Source organism: Heteronotia binoei, chromosome 9, assembly GCF_032191835.1.
Source record: "Heteronotia binoei isolate CCM8104 ecotype False Entrance Well chromosome 9, APGP_CSIRO_Hbin_v1, whole genome shotgun sequence".
Lineage (NCBI taxonomy): Eukaryota > Metazoa > Chordata > Lepidosauria > Squamata > Gekkonidae > Heteronotia > Heteronotia binoei.
Window position 1 is genome coordinate 1,953,918 of NC_083231.1, and position 25,750 is coordinate 1,979,667.

The following is a 25,750-nucleotide window of genomic DNA, read 5'->3' on the forward strand; positions in this document are numbered from 1 at the left end:
ACAGCGGACGGAAAGAAGTCCCAGCCCCTCTTCAGAAAGGCTTTGCGTGGGCTCTCAGTTTCTATAAACCTTGCAGTAGAGTCCATTTCCCCCCCCCCCATTTAACTGCTCTTGTTTCCCAAGTCTATGCCAAGAGTGCCCTCTGGTGGTCAAATATAAGAATGCCAGTGATGAGTTCTGCTCCCTCCGCTGGGCAGGGGTGCCAGGAGCTGCTTGTGACTTGGGTGCTGCATTGCTGTTATTCCTCCTCCAAGCAGAAGCCTCTGATAAACCCTGAGATTGTCTCACCCGCCCACCCCAAATGGCTGCCTGAGGTTTCCGGCCCACGGGGGGATTCCCCACACACTGAGGTTTCCCAGGGCCATTCATCACTAAGGAGACCCCCTCTTTAAGAAGCCACCAAATGAGCTGAAGAGCTCTCAGCCAATAGCAGGTGTGCTTTTCTCAGGCAAGGTGGCAGCTGGTCAGCTTCAAGCTTCCTTGGATCAGGGGGACTTTCTAGACATGCTGCCATTCAAGGTCAGGCCTGGTTTTTGAAACTGAAATCACCCCAAGGCATTACAGTTATTAGGAGATGCCCATGGGACCCAGTTGCTTCTTTTGGGACTTTGTCTGGAAACACGCAGTCTCTGTCTTTGCCAGGCGGGCTATTGGAAGTGCTGGGCTCTTGTTGGCTGACAGTCAACTGGGCAAACAACCCCATGACACTGGCCTGTGGGGAGCCCACGGCAGTCCACTTCTGTCTCCCATGAAATGGTGGGAGAAGTGGGCCAGGGACTAGATACACAATAACAACCCTAAAGAGAGAGGGCGCTGTTACCCAGCCGTGGACAGCGTGGCCAGGGAATGAAGTCTCCAGAGGGATGCAGGGCATCTGTGCCCATGTGAATCTGTCTGCCAGCCGAGATCTTCTCTCATTTTCTGCAGTTAGGACGGCTGCAAAAGGTTGAACAGAATCCACAGAACACTAGAACCAAAAGCTGTTTCAGTCGGCAGCACCCCTCCCTCCAGAAAGGCCAGCTGAGGAAAAAACCCATCCTGATTTTTGCCTAGCTCTGAGTCAGCTGGCCTGGGGAGTGGAAAAAGCTATCAGTTTTGAAGTCCCAGACATTTGCTGCACGAATGCCTCTACGAGACAGGACACCCAGGCAAGCCCTCCTCTGCCAGTTTCTCCCTTCCTCCATGACTGAGGCTGCTTTTTTTCTCTTTCTCATGAACCCCTTGCAGGGGAATTTATGCTGGCCAATTACAGTCAATTCAGGCAGCCATTTTGATCACTTCCTCGCAGTTATTTTTCAGCTAAAAGCTATTTCATTGAGTTCAACCTGCAGAATTTTCTTACTGAGGTACCGCCAAGTCATGACAGAAGGAAGTGGTTTGCTTGATCCAAAAGTAAAATCCAAATACCAAATCCACGCAGTACCTTTTATTAGGATCAGCCAAGTGACACAGAACAGTGTGCAAACTTTTGAATTCTCCAAGACTTTTAATCAGGCTGGATGTGACAAGAATGTGTATAGTTTTGGGAGGACAGGACGTTAAGATCTGCTGAAACCTGCCTTGCATGTTGGATGCACAGCAAATTCGAGGGGAGTGAGTTTCAAATTACTTCAGGCAAGAGGTAGTAATCCATAGGAAAACTCAAATCCAACAAATGTCTCAAATCTCTCTAAACCAGCAAGACTCAAAGCCCTTTTTCAGAAGAGAGACAAGAAATCACTGGGAAGCCAGCTCCATGCAAATCCACACGAAGATGACAATGAACACTGGATATTTTGCATGTTTTAGTTGGTCCAAATCCCGTGAGGTGCAAATGACTGAACAGGAAACCAAAGGAGGCAAAACACTCACTTTTCTTTTATTTCACAAGCCTTCCATTCAGAAAATGAACCACACTTAGTCAATCCAATACATTATCGCAAGTAAAAATGAACGTGGATTACAAAGGAGAATTTTGTACAAAAACTTTAAAAACCCAACAGCAAGTTGGACTATTTGCAAGTACCAAAAAATGTCATGCAAAGGTGAGCGCGGTTGCCCATTATGTGGAAGTCCCCTGAACAAGACGGCAACGGCACCACTCTGTGAAGTTGTGGCTCTCCTTAGAAACAAGCGGGATTGGTGGCCAACAGGTGTGGCAAAGCTTTGTGGTGAAAACACTTCTTGGGTGGGTCGATAAGAACGGAATAGATATCAACAGAAATCTGCTGGTCCTAGTCTATGTCCATCCATCCTGCTCTGTGGCATTTCTTCTTTTGGCATTGTTGGCAAGAGGTTCTAAAATGGACTCACTCACAAACAGCAGCTTGCATCAATAACTTAGTCACATGCATCATCTACTCTAGCACAGCTAAGGGGACCAGGGAGGGGCAAAGGAGCCATCAGGGACTTTCAAGACAAAGCAAAAAGCAGCAGAGTCAAGGAGGGGGGGGGGGGGGGCAATGGAAGCACCATGCTTTAAGGTGACAATGCACAAATGCACAATGGTGAGGCAATCAGTTCCAAGCAAACACACCACACTATGATGACTTCTTTCTATGCAAAAATTAAACAAAAAGGGGAAAAAACCATTAATTTTTTTCTTCATTAGTACCGAATAAAACTGTGGGTTCAACAACAAGGACATAGAAGGGAAATCAGATTATTTCCACCCGCCTTCCTTCTGGCTTTTCCACCTGAGCTCACCCAAGACTGGTAATATTGGAGCGACCACCAGGGGGAGCCACAATGCGGTGCCCAGTGCGACGCGGGTTGTTGTCATCTACCTGAGCCCCTGCAAAAGAGTAATTTGAAGGGAAGGAGAGGGTTAATGGCCTCTTTCATTTCTTTAGAATGCTTCTATCCCACCCACCCACCCCTACTACCCAATGGGAAAAATGTTTCTACAAAGAAGCAAAATGACCAGAGTCCACAGACACAATGAATTGCAAATTATATTTGCAAGTCACTTGAACAGTGGAGAGATGAAGAGACAAACATCAGCAAGTGAAAATCAGGAAGCAGTCCTCAGCAAACGGAACCCAATGAGCAAAACTCAAATCCAGATTAAAACAACAACAAAACCCACCAACTGACACAGTTCAGGGTTTCAGAGAGCAGACGGGTCAAAGAAGAGGCAAGCTGGGGAGAATAAGCAGTTCTTCACCCAGCAAGAGACAGGCAGTGAACCTGGCACCAGGCAGCCATCTTAAGATGTGGGCATTCCAGGCTTAGGGTGCCATAACCAAAAAGGCCTTGCTCCTAGTGGCTTGGGTGCCTTGAGGCCAAAAATGCAGCAGTGACCTCAACAAACAGGGACAGAAAAAGGAAATGGCCCCACAGGCTTTTTCATTTTCATTTATGCAACATTTATGGCACCAGCAATCATAAAAGCTAAATACAGGGGATCTTTAGTGAACTTTTAGCCTGTTCTAAGGAAGGAGAATCTGGTTTCTCTCAAAATGGATTTGCGTAGTTTTGCGGGAGCAGCAGGCCCTCTGTTCACAGGCCCCCAGGGAACACAGGACCCTGCCCTTCCCCCAGCTTTTTGCTGGGATGCTGACACAGCACCAACAGAAGAAAGCCAACTGGGCCCCCCCCTCTGCTAACCAGAGGCGACATTTTGTATCCAGGCATTGGTGTTAACCTGTGTGGTTCCCAGGCGAAACCTGTGTTGCGAGAGGGCTCTGGACAATTGCTCAGGTCATTAAAGGCCCTGGATAGCCCAGGCTAGCCAGAACTTGGCAGCTAAGCCGGGTCGGCCCTGGCCAGTACTTGGAGGAGAGGCCCCCCAGGAAGCCCAGGGCCATGATGTGGAGGCAGGCAGCAGCCAACCACCTCTGAAACATCTCTTGCTTGGAAAGCCCCTGGTGGGGGCACCAGAAGTACCTCAGACTTTTTGGCAAAAAAATAAATAAATTAAAGGAAGGTTAAATTCTTGTTAAAGTTTATGTAGGAGAGTGAACGTGTGTGTGTGTGTGTGAAAGAGAGAGAGAGCGAGTTTGGTGTAGCGGTAAGTGCGTGGACCAGGTTTGATTCCCCACTCCTCTACTTGCACCTGCTGGAATGGCCTTGGGTCAGCCAGAGCTCTGGTAGGAATTGTCCTTGAAAGGGCAGCTTCTGTTAGAGCTCTCTCAGCCCCACCCACCTCACAGGGTGTCTGTTGTGGAGGGAGAAGATAAAGGAATTGTGAGCCAATCTGCAGCTGAGATTCAGCGTGGAGGATGGGATATAAATCCAATATCATCATCATCATCTTCTTCTGGCCACTCCAGCAAGGGGCTTTCAAGGCCAGTGAGAAGCAGAGGTGGGGATGCCCTTGTCTTCTTCTGCAGAGACTCCCTTCCAATTGCCGACCCTGCAGAGCTTCCAAGAGCTGACATGATGGGGCTACCTACCATCCCGCCTTCCCTCCCTGTGCACCAATGAAATTCCATAAAAGTGTATAACATGGGGGCCAAGCTCCTGTTTCCTGGAAGAGCAGTTCCCTCCCTAAGATTTGAAAGGTTTAGTCTGGAAATCCCACAGCTTAACTCTGGCTTTGCAAATACAGCGTTCGCCCACCCCACCCCACCCCACCAACCCGTAATCCACATCTGGAAGCCCCTTCCCAGTCAAGCAGGCAGCCGTCTGCTATGCCAGAGCCAGCTGTGGGTGGCTTCAAAGCGACAGGCCCCCTGCCGAGCAAACGTGGGTCCAACACCACAAGGGGCTGCACTACTTCACCTGATAAGCTAAAATTAGACTGGTGGAGGTTCCTGATTGGCAGAGGCTGGTTTTTGGCAGGGGAGGATTTCGTGGAAGGCGCAGGAGTTGCATATTTTGGAGTCGCTGGGACTTCATAGACGGGCCCGTCATACATTCCTCGGGATACTCCTTGTAGTCCTGTTACCTGCAATAGCACACACAAAGATACACAAATACAGAGGTGCTCTATACTTTGGAGTGACTTTGGATGCGAAGAAGTCACACCCTTCCACTACTGCTTCCAGCTCTTATGCAACAGTTGTATGTGCTAATGACACTGTATGATCCTTCTCAGCCCGGAAGGGATGGCAAAAGGGGACAGGGAAGAGCTCTCTCCCTATCAGGCACTGCAAGGCACTTTTGTGTCTCACAGCAAGAACCCCAAGGCAGGAGACCAACTCCTGTTGCATGCTGGTTCTGAGGAACTGACAGAAGCTGGCAATGCCTGAGTATAGCCACCAGAGGGAGCAACAGCACTTTCTTTTCTTGCTTTGCACATCACAAGATGTATTTTGGCAAAATCCAGTCAGCTGGCTGAGAGACATTCTCTGCAGTCCTAAATAATAATAATAATAATAATAAATTTTATTTGTATCCCGCCCTCCCCGCCTAGGCGGCTCACAACCTTTTATACATGTACAATAAAACCACGCAAATGCTGCAGCCTGTCTTTCCTACAACCACCAACTTCATCTGCTGTGAACCAGCAACTCAAAGGTAAAATTCATGCATCAAGATGGTGAATAAGTAGGCAGAAGATCTCGCCAGCCATGAGGGACACGCGGGCTCCTCTCTCACCCAAAGGCTTCCCACCTAATTGGGCAAGAGAGAGAGCACCGCACTGTCCACAAGCCTACCTTACTCCTGATTTTGATGCGCTGATAAAGGTATTCCGGGAAAGGCTTCCGGGGAATGAAACGGCCCATCCCTTTATTGACATGGAGATTTCCATCTTCAAACACAACCTTCCCTTGGCTGAGCACTACGAGAGGCGCTCCACGGCATTCCATGCCTTCAAAGATATTATACTCAACAGCCTGAGCAGAAGAAAGATGCCGTTTAGTCTCTCGTTCATTGACGGAAATACTAATGAAACAGGAGGGAGCAAATTCCTTCCTGAGTCTGATAGTTTAATGTATGAATAGAGTTTAATTCAAACATTACAGGCCCAGGGGCTGAAGTGTTTGGGGGGAGGGTTATTATTATTCTAGGTAAGGAACTTAAAATAATACTGAGCACGTCATCTTCGGGTTGCTTTCACCAGCCACTCAGCTCTGCTGCCCTGCACAGGAAGGAGACTGGCCTTTCCTGAGCAGCACCTGCCCCCCCCTCTCCTTGGTGAGGAAGAGTCAGGCTTTCCCTGGCCTCAGAGGGGTGCCAGCCACCAGGTGGGGCCTGAAATGCTCTGAGCTCCTCTCTGCAAAATGCCTCCCCCTGGGGAAAGTGGCAGCTGCAGAGGGAGACTTGGGGAAATCCCTCCTTAAACTTCCACCTCCACAGGAACTGCCCCCAAATCTCCAGGGATTCCCAGGCCAGAGGCAGCAAAAACCCCCCAGCTATCACAAGTCCCTCTTTGGCTACTCAGAGCAGCCATAAAAGCCACTTGACTTCACAAGATCCGGGGATCCATGAGGCCGCCAAAAAGCCACCACAAAGGGGCCAATCGGGGGGGGGGGGGGGCGAGAACAGGGCAGCAACTCTTCTTCTGATGCTTGATGCCCTGGGAGGGAAAAAGGCAGGCACAACACAGGCCCCACCCCCAGGCTGCACCAGAGCCCCCGGCCTACAGTGGGCTGGCTCCTCAGAGCTCCTCCATGCACACAGATCCCAAACTTATTTGGGCCCTGAAGATGCTGCACTTAAAGTCCAAAAAATCAGGAGCACAAGAGAGGACAGGACAAAGTTTGACTCCAGTGGCACCTTTAAGACCAACAAAGTGTTATTCTTTCGCTGAGACCCAGAATTAAACTTAGGTGGTCTCAGAGGTGCCACTGGACTGAAACTTTGTTCTACTGCTTCAGACAAACATGGCAAACCCCTGAAACTATCTTCATGGCAAAAAGAATTGAGAGCTGCTTTCTTTTTTATTAACAGTAGTAAGGAAAAAAAGTGATCTACAATAATCCAACGGGAATATTTTGTGTTTCGGCCTGGACTACTGACTCATGAAGACTCCCAGGGCTAAGGCCATGTTTACCACACCCCCTTCTAATGCCCAAATGTATGAAGAGCACCATGATGTCCTAGGGGAGGGCACACCAAACAAGACAGACTAGGAGCAGTGTTTAAACATCAGCACAGGCTCATGGGAGCCACACCACAGGCTGCAGTTTTCCAGGGTTCAGCAACTATGTCTTGGGACCAAAACATTCTTGCCCTTGGCTTACCGACTTGTGGCTTTTGGCCGTGATTGTCTTCCCCTTCTCTGGATCCCAGATCACAATATCTGCATCAGAGCCCACAGCAATCCTGCCCTTCCGGGGATACAGATTGAAAATTTTGGCCGCACTGCTGCTGGTAACTGCGACAAACTGGTTTTCATCCATTTTACCTGTGGACTGAAATCCATTTTCCATGAGTAACAAATCTTTGAATGAAGTTGTGCTACCATATTTTAAAATAATTATTTTCATTATTAATAGTCCTTCTTTCCCACTGAGACTCAAAGCAGTTTGCACAGAGAGAGTCGACTGGTTACACACCGGAACATGGCAAGGGGGTTTGTGTGTGTGTCACTGGAGTCGAGAGGCTGGCCTCTGTCAAGATGCTAAACTCCCAGCAGAGCCACCGAAGGAGGAAAAGTCACAGCTGGGACCCCAGACCAAGATGCACCCCCCCGCCCCACTTTCAGGGATCAGCAGGAGAGAACAGGCAATTCCAGTGGGCTGGGAGCAGAGAAATCCTTGAAGGGCAGCTACTGGGCAGCAGGTGATGCTGGTGGAGGATCTTTCCTAGACGATGGCAGTGCCACCTTGGCTAACCCCAGTTAGTACTGCACGGAGGAAGGCAACGGAAACCACTCCTGATCATCTCTTACCTCGAAAACCTTATCATGAGACAATCCAAAATGAAAAAAGATATCGAGTGCTGGAAGAGGGACCACCAGGTCAGACAGCACTCCATCGGCTCACAGGGAAGAGTGAGTGCAGGACAACTACAAAAAGCACGACTCTTAATGCCCCAAATGGGCTCAAGCTGAAAAGACGTTCGGTGGTTGACGTGAATGGAGGATGCAAAGAGAAAGTACAAAGCTGCTTGACGCACACAGAAGATGAGAAGGAGGAATCAAGGTCAGCTCGAAATGGAAAATGAGAAATGACTGTTTAAACACTGCAATCTTGTGAGCCAACAAACGAAAGTGGATTGGATTAGGACATTTTCAGTCAGAAAATTACAATGTGTTTTAATCAGGGAATGACAAACACAGAAGAAAAGGAGTTGCTCTAATAGTGAAGCATGATGTTGCCCAGGCACTCGGGGGTCTATAATAATATCAATCGGACTTCATGGGAAGCCAATCAACCTAACCATCATCCAGGTTTACACCCCAACTACAGAAACTGATGAAGAAACTGAAAGCTTTTATGCAAGTGTCCAGGAAGAAATTGAGCACACACCTAAATTATGACCTTGCTGGATCAGGAGAATACTGTAGACACCATTTTTCTCAATTTCAGTAAGGCTCCACATATTATCCTTGTTGATAAGTTGGTAAAATGTGGTTTGGATCCTGTTCCTGTTAGGTGGATCTGTAACTGGCTGAGAGATCACACCCAAAGAGTGCTTGTGAATGGTTCCTCATCCTCTTGGAGAGGAGTGACAGGTGGAGTGCCTCAAGGATCTGTCCTGGGACCTGTTCTGTTCAATATTTTTATAAATGATCTGGATGAAGGAATAGAGGGAATGCTTATTAAATTTGCAGATGATACTAAATTGGGAGGGGTTGCAAATACAGTAGAAGACAGAAACAGGATACGGGATGATCCTGACAGGCTGGAAAACTGGGCTGAAAACAGTAAGATGAATTTTAACAAGGATAAATGTTTACAGTTCTGCATTCAAGAAGGAAAAATCCAATGCATAGTTATAGAATGGGGGAGATTTGTCTTGGCAGTAATCTGTGCAAAAAGGATCTTGGGGTCTTAGTGGACCACACGCTGAACATGAGTCAGAAGAGATTCCGACTCAACATCAGAACAAATCTTCAGTCAGTCCTGGAACATTTAGAAAGGATGGCCGTGATTACTAAGAGCCAGCATGGGGTTTCTTGAGAACAAGTCATGTCAGACTAACCAGATCTCTTTTTTGAGGTTCCACATACTGTCTTTGTTGACCAGTTGGTAAAATGTAGTTTTGATCGCACCCAAAGAGTGCTTGTGAATGCTTCCTCATCCTCTTGGAGAGGAGTGACAAGTGGAGTGCCTCAAGAATCTGTCCTCCAAAAAGATAAATTTTAACAAGGATAAATGTTTACAGTTCTGCATGTAGGCAGGAAAAATCCAATGCATGGCTATAGGATGGGGGAGACCTGTCTTAGCAGTAGTCTGTGCGAAAAGGATCTAGGGGTCTTAGTGGACCATACGCTGAACATGAGTCAACAGTGTGATGTGGTGGCTAAAAAGGCAAATGCAATTTTGGGCTGTATCAACAGAAGTATAGCGTCCAGATCACGTGATGTGATAGTATTGCTTTACTCTGCTCTGGTAAGACATCACCTGGAGTCTTGTGTTCAGTTTTGGGCACCACATTTTAAGAAGGATCTAGACAAGCTGGAACAGGTCTAGAGGAGGACAACAAAGATGGTGAGGGGTCTGGAGACCAAGTCCTGTGAGGAAAGGTTGAAGGAGCTGGGGATGTTCAGCCTGGAGAGGAGGCGGCTGAGAGGTGATATGATCATCATCTTCAAGTACTTGAAGGGCTGTCCTATAGAGGATAGTGTGGAATTGTTTTCTGTGGCCCCAGAAGGTAGAATCAGAACCAATGAGTTGACATTAAATCAAAGTTTCTGGTGCAAAATTAAGGAGAACTTCCTGACTGTTAGAGCAGTTCCTCAGTGGAACAGGCTTGCTCAGGAGGTGGTGGGCTCTCCTTCCTTGGAGGTTTTTAAACAGAGGCTAGATGGCCATCTGACAGCAATGAAGATCCTGTGAATTTAGGGGAAGGTGTTTGTGAGTTTCCTGCATTGTGCAGGGGGTTGTACTAGACGACCTCGGTGGTCCCTTCCAACTCTATGATTCTATGATTAGGAAGAACTCCGTGACCGTTAGAGTGGTTCCTCAGTGGAGCAGGCTTCCTCAGGAGGTGCTGGGCTTGCCTTCCTTGGAGGTTTTAAAACAGAGGCTAGATGGCCATATGACAGCAATGAAGTTCCTCTGAACTTAAGCAGATCATAAGGAGGAGGGGAGGAAGGGTTGAAGGAGGGCAGGAGGGGTCGCATCAGTGCTTAGTTCTTGCGGCACTTTCTTACATGCCCAAGGAAATGCTGATCTCCACTTAGGGTCAGGAAGCAATTTTCTCCAGGCCAGTTTTGCAGGGATCCTGGAAGGTTTTTCCCGTCTTCTGGTCATGGTCACTGGGGGTGGGGTGGGGGGGAGGGATTTCTGGTTTGACTAGATGACACATATGTTTTAACTTCTAGTTTACTTTCGTTTTTCTTGAGATTTTTGTAGATTTGTAACAGCCAATGGCTATTTACAATAAATGAACTGAGACTAGATGACCCTGGAGGTCCCTTCCAACTCTATGATTCTAGTCCATAGTTTCACACATTGGGTCTGTGTGACAGCCACACCTTTCACATCCATCTGGAGTCTGAGGAAGAGGCTGCAGGCAGCCCACCTTCTGGCCCAGGTGCTTCTGGCTTCCCAGACCCTGCAGCCTCTCAATGGCTAAACTTACCACACACTTGTCCCAGATCACAGTCATCCTCTCCTCAATCCCATTCACACCTTCCGGGATCAAGGTGAAGTTGTCTTTCCCGACTGCCTTCTGGGCTGTGCTGTATGTACAGTGGCTACTGCCCGTCACTTGCAGGTCACCACTGAAAAAATTCACAGGAGAGAGATTTGAACTGGCTGCAAGCAATACTCCATCTAAGCTGTGGTGTATTGTGAGCAAAAATACTACTTTGTGAGCTACTGGCATTAAAGCTGTGAGCTACTGCATAAATTTCTTTGCTCTGGGGTGATTTTTCTTGAGCTGAGATAAAAATGTGTGAGCCAAAGGCTAACAAACTGTGAGCTAGCTCACACTGACTCAGCTTTGAGGGAACATGGCTGCAAGAGAAGCTGAAGGCTGCCTGCAGTTTTCATTACTCTGGGGTGGGGCCAGAGAGGGACACAAAACATACTCTCTCCTGACATCTGCTGTTTTCAGGGCCATCCACTGGCGTAGCATTTGGGGGGGGGGGGGAGACAGGAGCAGTCACAAAATTCTTAGGGGAGCAAATTTTCAAAAGAAAAAAAGCAATCGTAATAATTTTAAAATAGTGCACCCTCCCCCTCACACAGAAAATCTAGTGTTTAAACATTCTACACAGTTTTTCAACATGACGGAGCAAATAAATGTTGCCAAGTAACATTTACAGTATTTTTCTTCTTGCTAATTACAGCCATGCTGTCCTCGTGAAATCCTTATGGATGAATTACATACATTATGCCTATTAATAGCATGATTTCCCATTTGAAGATACCTGTCCTGTAATGTTCCATGACTTGCATAAAAACCATAATTAAACCTTGCAGTCTCCCACCCGCAAGTTGCAAGGGGGCCCCTCAACAGCCTCCCTCCCCTCCCCTCTGCAACGGGTGTGACAAATCCACCTCGAGCCTAAAGTACTCCTTAAAATGCATATGTGTGTAGAAGATTTTCTACTCAGAATGACATATTCTTCATCTCTAAATATTTAATGCTTTTATTTTAAAAGTGAAATAACAACTGGTTGAAAATTGGTGCAAGTAACAGTAAGAACAGTAAAGAAGGTAAAGGGAAAAGAAACAACACACACTAATGTGACTAGCCATAAGTCCCTGTTTCTCTGAGTGCTTTCCTTCATTAATTCACCCTCTTTCTGTCCACAGCACCTCTTCCTGGCTCCGCTCCCTGAGAAAAGAATACCTCCCCTTCTGGGTAAAGCCTTCCTTGTTTTCCTCCCAGGTCCCACCCCTCTGTCCCCCACTGGGCCAGCTTCCCTTCTAAAACTGCGGGCTGGCCCATTAGAGGGATCCTAGGAGATGTAGGTCTTGCAGGCTCCTTCAAGCCCTCGAGGCCTAGACAGGGCAATGCCAAACAAGAAAGCATCAGGTGCACAAGGCAGGAAGACAGAGCAGGAGCAGCAAGCGAAGCCAGCCGAAAGCCCTGACAGGTTCTTGTGAGCACTGCTGCAAGGATCCCACCAGACTCGCCAGCAGCACCACAGGAGCCTGATCCAGACTGTTGTTGCTTTAGAAGCAGAGGCAGCTGTGCCTGAAGAGGCTTCCACTTCTGCTCAGACAAATATTCTGCCAGGGAGTATTGACTTCAACGTTTTCACTGATACCGGCTTTTGGCCTGAAACTATGGATGAAACTTTGAAAACTGAACTTGCCAAGAGAGGGACAGTGGAACTGCAGAATAAGGATGCATTGTTTCCAAAAGACAGTGATGGCAGGTGATTTTCCAAAGATTGTTTCTATATGAATCTGGACAATGGTGGGACTATGTTAAGAACATGGTTGGTGTCTTCTCCTGTAAACAGTGCTGCATATGCCTTTCCTTTCATGCTTTTTCAGAAGGCCAAGGGGAAAAGTTCTTTTGGAAAGCCAAGTGGATTTAATGCATGGGAAAAGCTAACCCCTAGATTACTAGAGCATGAGCGCGTGCACGTACAGTGTGGGAAAAGAATCTGAAATGCAGCTACAGAAACAAGACAGTATTGATGCTGCTGCCCAGCTTGCACAACAGAGGTCATGTGAGAAGTGGAAGGCAATCTTAGCCAGAATGCCTGATTGCGTGCAGGATGTGTCTAGCCAGGCAAACGTGGTCTAAGCACAGATGGTAACTGTGGAAATTTCCTAGAAACTTTCAAGTTACTTGCCAAACAGTCTTGCAGTTGCCAATCAGCATCTTCACAAAGTTCAGCAGATAGATGGCCACGTTGTGTCCTGTCTCTCTCTGCAAAGCCAGAATGAGTTCATCAGCCTGCTCAGTGATCACATTAGAACAGCCATCTTTCAAAAAAAATCACAAAGGCCAAGTAGTTTGACATCATGTTTGAAAACACTCCAGATATTTCTCACACTGACCAAATGTACTAAGTGATTCAATATGTGCACACTGAAGATTCAGAAGTCAGTGTGGTAGAGTCTTTCATTGACTTTATTCAGTTGCACAGGAAATCAGCTAATGTCATTACAACACAGATTTGTGACAAGTTGCAAGCACTACTGCACTCAAGGATATGACAATGCCACGACTGAGGTACACAGAAATGTATTTTGGATATGAATCCCAAGGCAGTGTTTGTGCCATGTAACAATCACTCGCTCAGTCTCGCTGGTATGCCTGCAGTTGATGTTGGGACACAGTCTGTGACTTTCTTTGGCACTGTGGAAAAGGTGGACACATTCTTCTCAAGCTCCACACATAGGTGGAATGCTTTTAAGGAACATGTACCAATTCACACAAGATGGAGTTCAAAGCATGAAACTATACGCTTACTTGCTGACCACACCGAGGAGATAACAGAAGCTTTGGAAGTGTTGCGAGATGGGCATCTCTGAAACCAAGGGTGATGCAGGAAGTCTATTAGTTTGCATCATGACCTGTCCTTTTCTTCTCTCATTCTTGCATTTCTGGAGCCCAATACTAAGTAAAGTGAATGATGCTCAGATCTACCTGCAGCAAGAAGGACTTGAGCTTCATCAATGTGTACAAAAGTTGAAAGCACTGGCTCTATTGTGCCAGGAAAAATGAGACTGTCTAGTGTCAAAGGCAACTGAGAAAGCTCTGCAGATGTGCAAAACGTACAACATTTCTACAGAGAGAAGAGTCGGAAGACATAAGAAGATGCCTGGTGAGCAGAGTTGTGATCCTGGTTTGACCTTAGTACAAGAAACACACAGAGAACAACTGGAAGCAATTGATTGGCTAAAAGCAGAAATGCACAATACAGATGAATACTCTTCACCAGCTATTTGCTCTCTTGCAAATCCAGACAGTGCTGGATACTGAAAAAGATGATTTCATCAATGAACAAATTCAGCACCCATGTGCTAAGTACACAGAGTTGAATGCTGCAGCTATGATCAACAAATTCTATCACCTTCAGCACCACACTGACCGGATTGCTAACTGGACAGCTTTAGATTTGCTTCAGTGGGTGTACAAGTAGAAACTGCAAGAGAGTTTAATTAACTTAGTTGTGTGACATTAAGAGTCTTTTTAACTATCACTGTTCCAAGTGCCAGTTGTGAAAGAAGTTTCTCAAAACTTAAATTAATCCAAACGTATCAGAGATCTATAATGAATCAAGAAAGACTGAGTAACCTAACTTTTACTCTCAACTGAGAGACATTTCAATGTAGATTTCAACACTGTTATTGAAAAATTTGCACAAATTAAAACCAGGTGATTTTATATAAATTTGAGTATACTAGCATTAAATTTGTTTTAATTACATCAGTATTTTCTTAAAATACAATACATGTGCTTGGAGAGTAAGGGGTTCAATACTGGACTCCAGGAGTGCTAATGGTCCATAGGTTAGGGGGCACAATACCTGCCTTGCCCCGGGCACTGGCAACCCACGCTACGCCACTGGCTCCACCCTCCGCTGTCACTCACCGACTGCTCATCTTCCCAAGAGATCTGAGTTCAGTTCATTTCATGTACTGATAATAACTGCATGCCACAAAGTCACAACAGACTGATGGTGACTTCAGGAGCCATGGAGGTTTTCAGGGCAGAGGTGGTTCACACTGACTTCCTCTGCAAAGCAGCCCTGGGCTTCCTTGGTGGTCTCTCCTATGAGTACTAATTGTGACTAGGCTGGGCTAATTTATGTTTCGCTTTTTAAAAACTGATTCTGTGCCCCATCCTTTCCAGCAGAGTCAAACCAGAGGCCAGGAAGGCGAATAAGGAACAGGCCCTAGTAGAACGCCCCTCCCAGCCTCCCAGTTATATTCCTGAGAAGCAGCCATGGGCAACTGACTGCCGGTAGGCAGAGGTGCAGCAGGGAGTGCAGCTTGACTCTTCCTGTCCCACCCCTTCCTCCTACTGCAGCCCACCCTGCAGGGGAACAGATAGAGACCTCCTTTTTTTTCTTCCCCCCAACATAAGGGGAAGTTGACTTGAGAAGGAGGATGGTAGATAGGAAAATGGTGTGAAGGCAAAGCCCCCCGCCATCAAATCCTAAGTGCAACAACTGGCGTTTAAGAAGCTGGGGGACACTTAACACATTTCAAGAGTGAAGTTTAACACGGCCTGAAGCTGAATACAAGATCTGCTGCTCCTTTGAAAGTGAGCAAGGCTCAGCAGCACTCCAGACCACATCAGGACCCCGCCTTGCCTGGTGACTCTCATCCCCTTCAATCACCCCAGCCAGTCAGTGGCTTCCCAGCAGTGCCAGTTCCATACCAAGCGAGAAGAGAGGTCAAATGATCAGGGGTTGTTGGATCCAGACTCAGAGGGGGCGAGGTCACAAATGCGGCTGCCTTGGCCCAGTTTTTGCTCCAATAGTGTGTCCCATCAGTCCCCAGACTGGCTGCGATTGGCTCCCCAAAAACAAGAGCACCTGCAGAGAAGGAAAGGCACAACCACTGAGGGCAACTGGAGAGTTTCACTTGGGCCTGCCTGACCTGACAACAGAACCCTTTCCTGAGGCAGTGTGCACAAGCAAAGCAACCTGCAGGCTTCATCAGGGGGCTTTCAACATCCATTTGCTGATGCTGAAGAGATGAAGCCAGCACTGGTTTTATTCAAGGGCCATCCCTCTCCCTCTTGTGCCAGTGAAAGGCAGTCAGACGGGACCTTTCCTACAGCCGGGAGCAAGCCATCCTCACAGGGAAACAGGGAGGCCGGTGCCGGCTGGCGTGAAGCAGCACTGGGCGTGTCAGAGTGGAGGAGGCTGTGGAAGGAGAGGGGCCCCCCAGCGACTGGGACAAGAAGAAGCAAAAGAACCTTTTGTGCCTTGGGGGGGGGATAAATTACTCAATTGTGATTGTCCAGTGGAATGAATTATTTTCAAGGCACTGACCGTTCTTTTGCTTTTTCTTGTTCTGTGTTTTTCTACCATCTTGAAAACAAGTACTGATGATGTGCTACGTGGGAGAAACAGTATCAGTATTCTTTACGTCTGGCTCAGAAGAGCCTCTTGTCCAAACACCCATTTAGATCAGTGGCTTAGAATCACAGAATCAAAGAATTGGAAAGGACCTCCAGGGTCATCTAGTCCAACCCCCCCACAATGCAGGAAATCACAAGTACCTCCCCCAGCCAATAGGCAGCCCAGCCCAGCACGTTCCTGCCAGTCCTTTGCCAGATGCTCCCGTGGTCTAGTTCGGCCCCCAAGCCAACATTCTACAGCTGGGCCCGACTGAGTCACAGTTCCAGCAGGCCAAGCACATCCCGTACCTTTCTTTCTGGCCAAGGAAATGATGTCAGCCGCACTCTTGCTCATGACCTTGGTGATGTACAATGGGCAGTTGATCCGACTGGCAATAGTGATGGCCCGGAACACAGCCTCCGCTTCGAGCTGAAATGCAAACACAGAAATGCCACTGAGGGCAAGGCATGAATAGCCAGGCAGCACCTTCACACAGGGAGCTCCAGGGGTTGGCAGCCTTCTCCTGGCCACACCTCAACCATCTTTTCGACACCTTTCCCTTCCACCCCTCCACCCTACTTGGTCTCTTCTGCTTTTTCTCCAAGCAAAGTTTTGGCCCCACCATCCTAAACAGGCCTTTCCCAGTCCAGAGGTGCTCTGGCTTCCTTAGCAATGAGATGTGAGACAAACAAATTATAATAATCTCTTTCCATCTATCAGAAACTAGGAGTCTCCAGAGAGATTAAAAGAGTTGCATTTACAATCAAGGTGTACGATCAAATAATAATTTTAAAATGTAAGTATATATGAATATTTTTAAAATAAGTAAAAAATGTAAGTAATAACCATCAATTGCAAACTCCAGAAAATACACTCCAGGCCACCTCCAGGAAATCCTCCCTCCCAAACACTGTTCTCCAGTTCTCCACCCCCTTCCGTCTTTGATTATCTCTCCCAGGCAGATGCTCCCAAAGGCTGGGAAGGGAAAATAAGGCAGGCGCTTGAGCAAGTCAGTGGGAGGGAGTGCGGCTCGATGGTAGGGCTTGGCCTGCTGCTGCCACTGTGGCACTCCAGCCAGCGTGCTCAGGGCAGCCCTGCAGCTCTTTCGGGAGCCCCCTCCCAAGGGAAAGCACTCCTGTCCCCCAAGGGCAGCCCTTCCCCGTCCCTTCCCTCCGTCTCAGCAGCATGTCTGCACAGTGAAGCAGACCAGGAGAAGGCAGGCAGCTGCAAAACACTGAGGGATACGTGCACATTTGCTTTGTCAGCATAAGAGTAAAAGAAGAAAAGGGGGAAGAGCCGACAAAATGCTGACTCCTTTGATGTGGTTAATACCCTGCAAGGACCCTCTTGCCAGTCCAGTTACAGCACCAAAATGATAGACTCAGAATACAGCCTTAGAACTAGTCTGAAGCCAACTGCAAAACAAATCATTCATGACTCAAATGCAGCCACAGAAACAAGGATGTGCTTTCATGGCCTTTAATCATCAAATGACTCCTGCATGGAGAACAGCTTCAGCAGTCCAGACACCCCTCCCCACCCCCCCAGGAAGACCAAGCTGGTTGAGAATGTTAAAGTGGGGGAGGGGAACACATGGCCGCACAGAGGTGGAAGGAAGAGGGCTCCCAGGCTGGGCAGAGGCTTGGCTCCTGCACAATTCTTTGATTTGCAACTAGGTTCAATTCCCAGGCTTGTGACAAAAATTCTCCTTGGCTGTATTAGAAGGTTCTCATGGACTCAATGGCCAGAGCAGATCCCAAAATGCACCAGCAGCTCACAGCAGCCTCTGGAAAGCAATTCTCACACAGCTGCAAACATCACAATGATGGAGGTGCTGTGCTGTTGTTTGAAGTAACCGGCAGACCCAGCTGGGCAGCTGCAGGAAGAAGGACAAGAAGGGTCCCTCCCCAAAATGACACTGTCACAAAAAACTCCGCATGAACTTCCTCATAGAAATCAGCCACGCCCCTTGTACAGATCCCTCGGTGGGGAGCTGAGAGCGGGCTGTTCTATATTTAGAGTGTTTTTCTCCCAGAAGTGCAAAGTTGTGAAGTGGTGACTGATTGCCCAAACCATCCTGCATTGTGTGTGCCTGCAAAATGAGATCATTTCAGCCCATGGGGCCAAGATGGCTGCTGCTCTCTCACCTCCTCAGGCCTGCTCAAGGCATGCCCCTCAGGGCCAGTGATCCCCAGCTCAAGCATCCGCTTCTGTTCCTGGAAAAATAACACGTCTGGTCAGTGCCGTAAGCCTGGCCATATCAACATACAGCCAAGAGAAAGTGCCAGCTCATGCAAGGAGGCCTCGCAAAGCTGCCACTAAAACCCACCAAATGGATCACAACAAGTTGCTGTGTCAGCTGCTGGGCAGAAGTGGCTCAAAGGCGATGCTGCCCCTGGACCTCCCTCTCAACTGCTTCACCCACTAAAAGAGCTGATGGATGCCAAAGCCAACACAGAGAGCTGCTCCAGGGGAATCAGTGGTAAACAAACCTCTCTCTCTCTTTCCTTCTGTAACAGCCACTAAATGACACTGAGCAGACCCCGTCCAGGTGAAGAATAACCTGGCCAGCCCAGACAGAAACAGGGTCCTCTCCAGCTCATTCTGATGAGCCTCCTACTTCCCACTGCCCAGGGAGGTTTGCCAGCAGTGGTTTCTCTGCCACACAGCAGAAGAGACTCTAAATAGGCAGGTGCTTCTGAGTATCCTCCCCATTCTAACAAATGCCACAATCTGAAATAGAAAATGTCCCCTCAAAACAAAAAGTGGCAGGAGTCTAAGCAGGAATCCCCTGGGAACAGGCATCAAACCCCCTCCAAAATGGAACCAAAAATGCTTTCTCACCTGAGCTATCAAATCCCCATTTTCAGCATGGACCATGATTACAGCTCCAAGACTTTTCAAGAAAGCAAAGGCTTCATAGAGCTACATGCAGGACAAAGAGAGAAAACACAGTCAGTGACGGCAGTCTGTTCTTTCCACCTTTATAGCATTTTATGACTTTTAGCGTCCCACTTTTGGATGAAGCTAGAGTCCTAGAAAGGCAAACCCTCACTTCTCTTTGAGAGCTATGCATCGCTTTCCCCTTTCCTTCAGCCACTTATGGGAGAGGGAGGCACTGTTGAAGTCCATCCCCTCTCCATCCTGGGCCAGAACTATGAGGTCTGCCAGTGACCAAGAAAACAGAGCAATGCTGTGAAGGAGCCACAGAAAGGGCAGACCCTGCCCCAAGCCTGACAGATGTGGTCACTCCCAGGTGCTCAGATCTGCAGTGAAGAAACAGTCCCCTCCCCTCCCCTACTGAAGCACTGCAAGAAAAATCTCTCAAGGGGGAGGGGGGGGAATCACGTGCAAACTGACTCTTAGGAGGTAAGTAAGGAGGGAACATTTTAAAAAAAAAAAAACCTGTCAAAGGTTCTACAACTTTCCCAGTAAAGTCTACTTCTTCATATCTTGTTCCTAGAATAGATACTAAACCACCTAAATTGTGCTAACACTCAAGGGCCAGTTTCTGAACTATCTTAAAAATCAAACTCCCAATGAACAGGCATTTAACATCTCTAGAATTCAGCTATTGTTTTCAACCTCCAGATCCACAGTACTTTTGACTAAACTATTTTTTGCTATTGAATGCTTACTGTTTTGTTTATAATTTCATATCTAGAGAATAACAAGTCCTACAATAAATTTATAGTTTATTTTGGGAAGCAAATCCAATCAAAACTGAACAAATTATACATCTCTTCTTCCTTCAGGGCAATCCTGTTGCCGAGGAATAATGATCAAATGCATTAAAAAACACAACAAAAACCTCTTAAAAATATGTTTGTATATAAATAAAATCTCTGGTTAAACCGCTCCAGGACCTCATCATAAATTTCTTGATAATATTTCTGGGGAAAATATACAATTTCTCAATGTCACAACCAATAATACCCAGCCCTGTGGCATTTAATATTTTTAAAAAATAAAAAATTAAATTAAAAAATAGCCTGGAATAGATTTCACAGGAAAATCTTGGCAAGCTGCCCCAGAAAGTCAGACAAGACCCAACAGGTTGAAATTGAGTCAGATGAGTTTTCAGCTAAACATTAGGAAGAACTTCCTGACAGAGCGGTTCCTCAGTGGAACAGGCTTCCTCGGGAGGTGATGGGCCTCCTGAGGTTTTTGGAGGTTTCCAAACAGAGGCCAGATGGCCATCTGACAACAGTGTTGATTCTGTGAGCTTAGGCAGATCATGAGAAGGAGGCTGGGAAGGGTTGCATCAATGCTAAATTCTTGTGGCCCTTTCTTTACATGCCCAGGGAAATGCTGTTTGCCACTCTGGGTTCAGGCAGCGATTTTTCTCCAGGCCAGTTTGACCAGGATCCTGGAGGGTTTTTTCCCCACCATCTTCAGGCATTGGAGGAGGGGTCACTGGGGAGGTATTTGTGAGTTTCCTGCATTGTGCAGGAAGTTGGACTAGATGACCCTGGAGGTCCCTTCCAACTCTTCTATGATTCTATGCGAAGATCTCCTGGAAACTGAAGGGAACCTTCTCCCCGGTGCTGGTCTAAAACGACCAGTTTTAGAATTCAAATGTTTCAGTGATCCTTTCAAATACATTCAGTTCCGGCTCCATGTACGGTTCTACACACTCACACGCTACAAAATATCAATGCAAAATAAACTACTTGCTGAGTTACATCACATGACCTTCCAAAAGGTACTGCAAGACATTCACACCTCTCTGTCTTGAGAAGCCATTAGTGGGATTTCCCCCCCAAGGATAAGCTCAGTTCAAAAGCAGCAGAAATGAGGCTGCGCCCTGGGACACAAGGGGGTGGGGAGACGGGGGAAGCATGCAGATTACCTGGCTGTCAGTCATTTGGTAGAGATCTTTGTAGGCCATGTAGACTTGAAAGGAATTAACACCTGTTACAGAGGGGGAAATTAAGTCATGCAAAACAAGAGAATAAGCACCTGCTTTTAGCACTGCACAGCTGACAGAACACGGGGATATTAATATGGGAGATGTTAATTAACAGCTCTGGGTTACTGACTTGCACATGCATAGCGAGTTCTTTATTCAAGCTTAGCATTTCAGACCGTCTATAGATGAAGCCTCGCAGTCAACTCAACCTCAGCCCGTGGAGTTGGAGGCTCCAACCCATCTTGTTCTGTTTTCTTTGAGAAATGTCTCTCAATCTGGATTTTGATATTGTTTTCCCTGCAATCCAAGGTGCTCCACATTATGACACATGACTTGGCACATCTGTCCCTCCATTTTAATCCAGCTAAGCATAGCTAGTCCCATTTTGCCCAGATTCAGGAGCCAAGCCAGCACTGCCCAGGTGGCTTATGGGCAGGCCCAGCATACATTTTGGTTAGTTATTTGCTTCATTTCCACCCCCCCCCCCCCTTTGCTCCTCTTCTCCTTCATTTTATCCTCCCAGTGAGGGAGTTGAGGGGGAGAGAATGTCACTGACCCAAGGTCACCCCAGGAGTTTCCACAGCAGGGCGGGGATTTGAACCTGCGTTTCCCAGACCCTAGTCTGATACGCTAACCATTACACAGCTATATAAAACACAGGAAAATACACTCCTCATACAATTCAATATCTTATATCACAGTTAATATATATTTTATACAACAATAAATATGAAGCTATATGCAATTACTCTGTTAATACAAAACAGCTTGGGCTTGTCAGATTCTTAAACTGTAGGTCAGCATGGCCCCTTCTGTAGCTGTGGAAGGCTTCACCATTCCATATAAATTACTGGTGAGGAGAAACTCCCAGTCCTTGAGAAAGACCCTCCCTTGATCATCGGGCAAGGGGCCTCAGGAGCCAAAGAATTCAGCGTCTTCTAAGAGTTTTATTGTCTTCCAGAGTTTGTCTTCTTAAATAATTCCTTGAGCACTCTGTTTGAAGGACTTTTGTTTTGTAGAGAGGACTTGTTTAATGAGATGTGGCTTGAGTAACTTACCAGTACTTTGCTACTGCTGGAGACAGAGGATTTGAATGTTTTGTATGAATAGAGTAATTGCATATGGATTCATATTTACTATTGTACAACATATATAAAGTTCACTGTGATGTAAGATATTGAATTGCATGAGTGTATCTGCCTGTATTTTATATAGCTGTGCAGTTTTAACACAGGAGCCCATTTTTGTTATTGTACACTAACCACTACTCCACACTGGGGTCTTAAAGCCCATGTGGAATGCCAGAGCCACTGTGTGAGCTGGATGAAGGCTGCATGCAGGCAGAGGAGATGTGGAGAAAGCAAAGGCCCAGAACCAGGCCGGGTGCATAAGCGCCTTCTGTTTATGTCCTGTGCAAATGCTGCATTATGTGGGAAGCAGTTTAAGTTCGTGGACTGATAGCAGAGCAGATAATTCGCACCAAGCACTGAAAACACAGGCAGATTGTTGCAGGAAGAAAAGAAGGGTGCCATTCAAAGGGTTACATACACTGTTTTCTCTCTTTGATCCTGCATTAACTGATTTCAGTATCCTGGCATAGTTCCTATAGCAGCTTTACCACATTTCTAAGAAATCTCTGTCTAGAGGTTTCCCTCATCTGACTGTAAAAATTCCCCCCAATACATCCTCAACCTACCCTGAGGTCTGGAGAGTTCCTTTGAATCCCTCAGTGCAGTCTGCAATGGCATCCCACTGCCCTGAGAAGCTGCCAAGCCCTCAAGGCTGGCCTGGCTCAACTGACAGCACCACACCACAGCCAGACCCCGGATCAGGAGCAGCACCTTTTAAGACAATCCCCACCAAGAGGCCTGCAAAGGAGCCAAAGAGCTACAAACTGCTCAGGACCTCCCCAGAGAAATGGAAAAATAATATCCACAAACCCAGCTCAGTGTGGCTGTGAAAAACCTGCAGAAATACACGTCTTTAGGACTCAACAATTGCAAGCACAAGGCCAAAACATTCTGTGTGGGAAAGTCTAACATAAACACACCCCAACTCAAGAAATGTATCAAGTTCCTCCCCTCACACACTCCAAAAAGGCCCTTCTAAGATGACTGTGGATGCAAACTATGTGATGACTCCCACGTTGCATTGTTCAGGCTGCCCTGCAGCCCAGGAAAGAAGAAGGCAGGATAGAAAGATTTTAACTAAACACTTTTTTTGACATTCTCAAAGGACAACCCCTGGGCTCCCCTGAGGCCTTCCAGGGATCCATACAGCCTCTCTTCCCTCCAGAAGCCAACAGGAGCCCCTTCTCCATTTGATTATTTGTTTAAGTATTTGCTACCCTTCTGCCTCCGGCAAAGCCCTCAAAGTGCTGGCAACTCATGAAACAATATAAAATATACAAGACAGGACCTAAAAAAACACCAAAAAGCAGCCCACCCACATCCAGACCTCAGACAAACCAACAGCGCCTTTCAAAGACAATAAAACCATTTTCAGTTCATACCGGAAGACCTCTTAAAGACAGACACCTCCTCAGGGAGGGAATTCCACTGCTTCTGAGCCAGCTCAGACAAGGGGCTCTGCCAATAGAGTCTCAGGACACAGGTTCCACAGGGAGGCCAGCCTTACTAATCTCAAACCCTGGGCTGGGAAGGATGGAGAAAATCCTTCAGGAACTCTGGATTAAGTGTTCTAGCTTCAAACCAGGGGAGTGAAATGTCTGGCCCATGAGATAACCAGTCTGCCCAGGGCTTTAATTAGGCCCAGAGGGTTCTTTTCTTCCGCTCCCCCACTTCTGTCCTCACCCTCACCCAAGCTCTGAGGCTGCCAAAGTTCCCAGTTCCTTCTTCCTTGCGTTTGCAGAGGCTAAAGCAGAAAGCAAAGCTGCACAGAAAATGCGGAGTGGATTTTCCTCTGGGCACATAGACCTGAATCGAAAAATCCACTCCATGTTTTCCTTGCAACTTTGTCTGTGCTGCAATGTGCTCCAATGGAATGGAGCTCAGTGTAACTTCTCAGCATTCCTTGCACATAAAGGGTTGATGCTTTGAGCCAGTTTTGTCTTTACTCAATGAATGTGAGAACTGGTACGTAGTGAGTACTCTAACTTGGGAACCCACAGCCAAAGGGGGATATTACACTGGAGAGCCATTGCCAAGCTGAGTAGATGGGGGGTGGGGGGAAGAGAGAAGTTTGCAATGCTCTGCCATTTGATGTTTTCTCAGGCTGAGAGCATTTTATATTTTTAGTTTCTGCTGTGATCCTTGTACTTTTTCTTAATGCTTTATTTTTAGAATTTAATTGCAAAATCCAACTATTCTCCCAACTTTCCATTTTAAACAAAATCTTGTAAAAGTTTTAAGCATGTTTGTATTTTAAGTTTTAAAATAATATGTTTAATTGTGTTTGTGTACTTTATAAAGTTTATAACTCTGGCATTACATTTTATGGCATGTATGGTTCGGCCCCACAAAGTCCCATTTATGTCAGATCCCGCCCTCCTAACAAATGAGTTCGACACCCCTGCATTAAATCATCCCCAGAGTTGCCCTGGTGCCCTTCAGGCCTGAATCAAATCAAACAAAACACAGAAGCCCCCCCTCCCCCCAGCATTACACAACACAGGAGCTCCCAAAGCAGGCCAGACACCACCCCCACGAGCTCAGTCAGGGAGCCTCAGCAAGGGCAGTCTCAGGTACCTGTGCAAGGAGAAAGCCTTGTGAAGCACTGCAAAACACACACCTTGAAGTGGGAGTGCATTAAGTACACTCCCCGGTACCCAATAACCCAAACAGCCACAGACAAACAATGCAGATAAACTTTATTCCATTCGACTCCATTCCATTCATTATGCTCTCTGCTTTATTGTAGAACTGTGCTTTATGCTTGACTGAATTCTAACTGTGTAATTGTTTTCTTAAATGTATTACGTTTATCCAACTGTACTTTTCTATCATATATTTTAAGCCTTCTGTCTAAAGGAGAAACTTGGAGTCTAATAAACTGTCTTGCTTTTCCAAACTGGGAGTCTAATAAAGTTTATCTACAAGGTCTTAAAACTTATTAGTGAGTGTGTATTAGCCTTCTGATAACTGCAGGTTGTTTTGGTAACTGCAAGTTTTAGTTTTTGGTTTGTGCTGTTGGGGATACAAAAGAAATTTCCCAATGAAGTTGGTGACCCATCGATGTGATTTCAGAAGTTCCTGGTTGTTTGGGTAATTGGAGGTAGAGGAGCTGTGCATAAACAGAATTTGCCAACACCCCTTTCAGCCTAAGGCAGCAAATCTTGTAGTTGCCAACAACAGCTGTTCCCAATGCCAAGCCTCTTGCACCCCCACAGCACTGCTAGGGGGCACTGGGCTCTCCAGAGGCAAGCCAGTCAGCCCTGCTTAGCCACCCGACAGCCATGCCACCTTCGCTCCCTCTTTTCAGCATGGGCGTTTGGCTCTGCCTTGGCAGCAGGGCCAGGTGAAGTACATCTGTGGGCCAGTCCAAGACGGGAGCAGCAGAGGCGCTTTCCTCACTTGGGAAGTCTCAGCCCCACCCAGCTGCCCTTTGCCCATAGAGTGGGCCACCTGATTTTGCATCCTCTAACTTGCCAACGACATGGCCAGTGGCTGCAGAGCTCTGGGGGGGAGACAGAGGGGGGTACAAAGGTGGCCCCACCTGGACACTTCCACCACTGGACCAATCTGATCTCCTTCTAGAAGAAAGAGACTGAAAAAGTGCAGCCAGATGCCCTCCTCAGAAGGAAGCATTCAAACTGCTGCCTGGGAAATTTTCTGTGGAGCACACAGGCCAGA

General features: G+C 47.0%; 1 protein-coding gene across 1 annotated transcript in view; it reads right to left on the minus strand.

Annotated features, from left to right (window-relative positions):
* Nucleotides 1-1,836: 1,836 nt before the first annotated feature.
* CRMP1 (collapsin response mediator protein 1) overlaps nt 1,837-25,750 on the minus strand; it is a 36,949-nt gene continuing 13,035 nt past the window's right edge. Inside the window, exons 5-14 of the mRNA XM_060246124.1 lie at nt 20,880-20,941; nt 18,872-18,952; nt 18,175-18,243; nt 16,336-16,456; nt 15,340-15,496; nt 10,624-10,765; nt 7,113-7,283; nt 5,583-5,762; nt 4,705-4,870; nt 1,837-2,773 (exon numbers count right to left, since the gene is read on the minus strand). Of these exons, the coding sequence (XP_060102107.1) occupies nt 2,682-2,773; nt 4,705-4,870; nt 5,583-5,762; nt 7,113-7,283; nt 10,624-10,765; nt 15,340-15,496; nt 16,336-16,456; nt 18,175-18,243; nt 18,872-18,952; nt 20,880-20,941 (1,241 nt within the window). The 3' untranslated portion in view covers nt 1,837-2,681. The remainder of the gene's footprint in view (nt 2,774-4,704; nt 4,871-5,582; nt 5,763-7,112; nt 7,284-10,623; nt 10,766-15,339; nt 15,497-16,335; nt 16,457-18,174; nt 18,244-18,871; nt 18,953-20,879; nt 20,942-25,750) is intronic.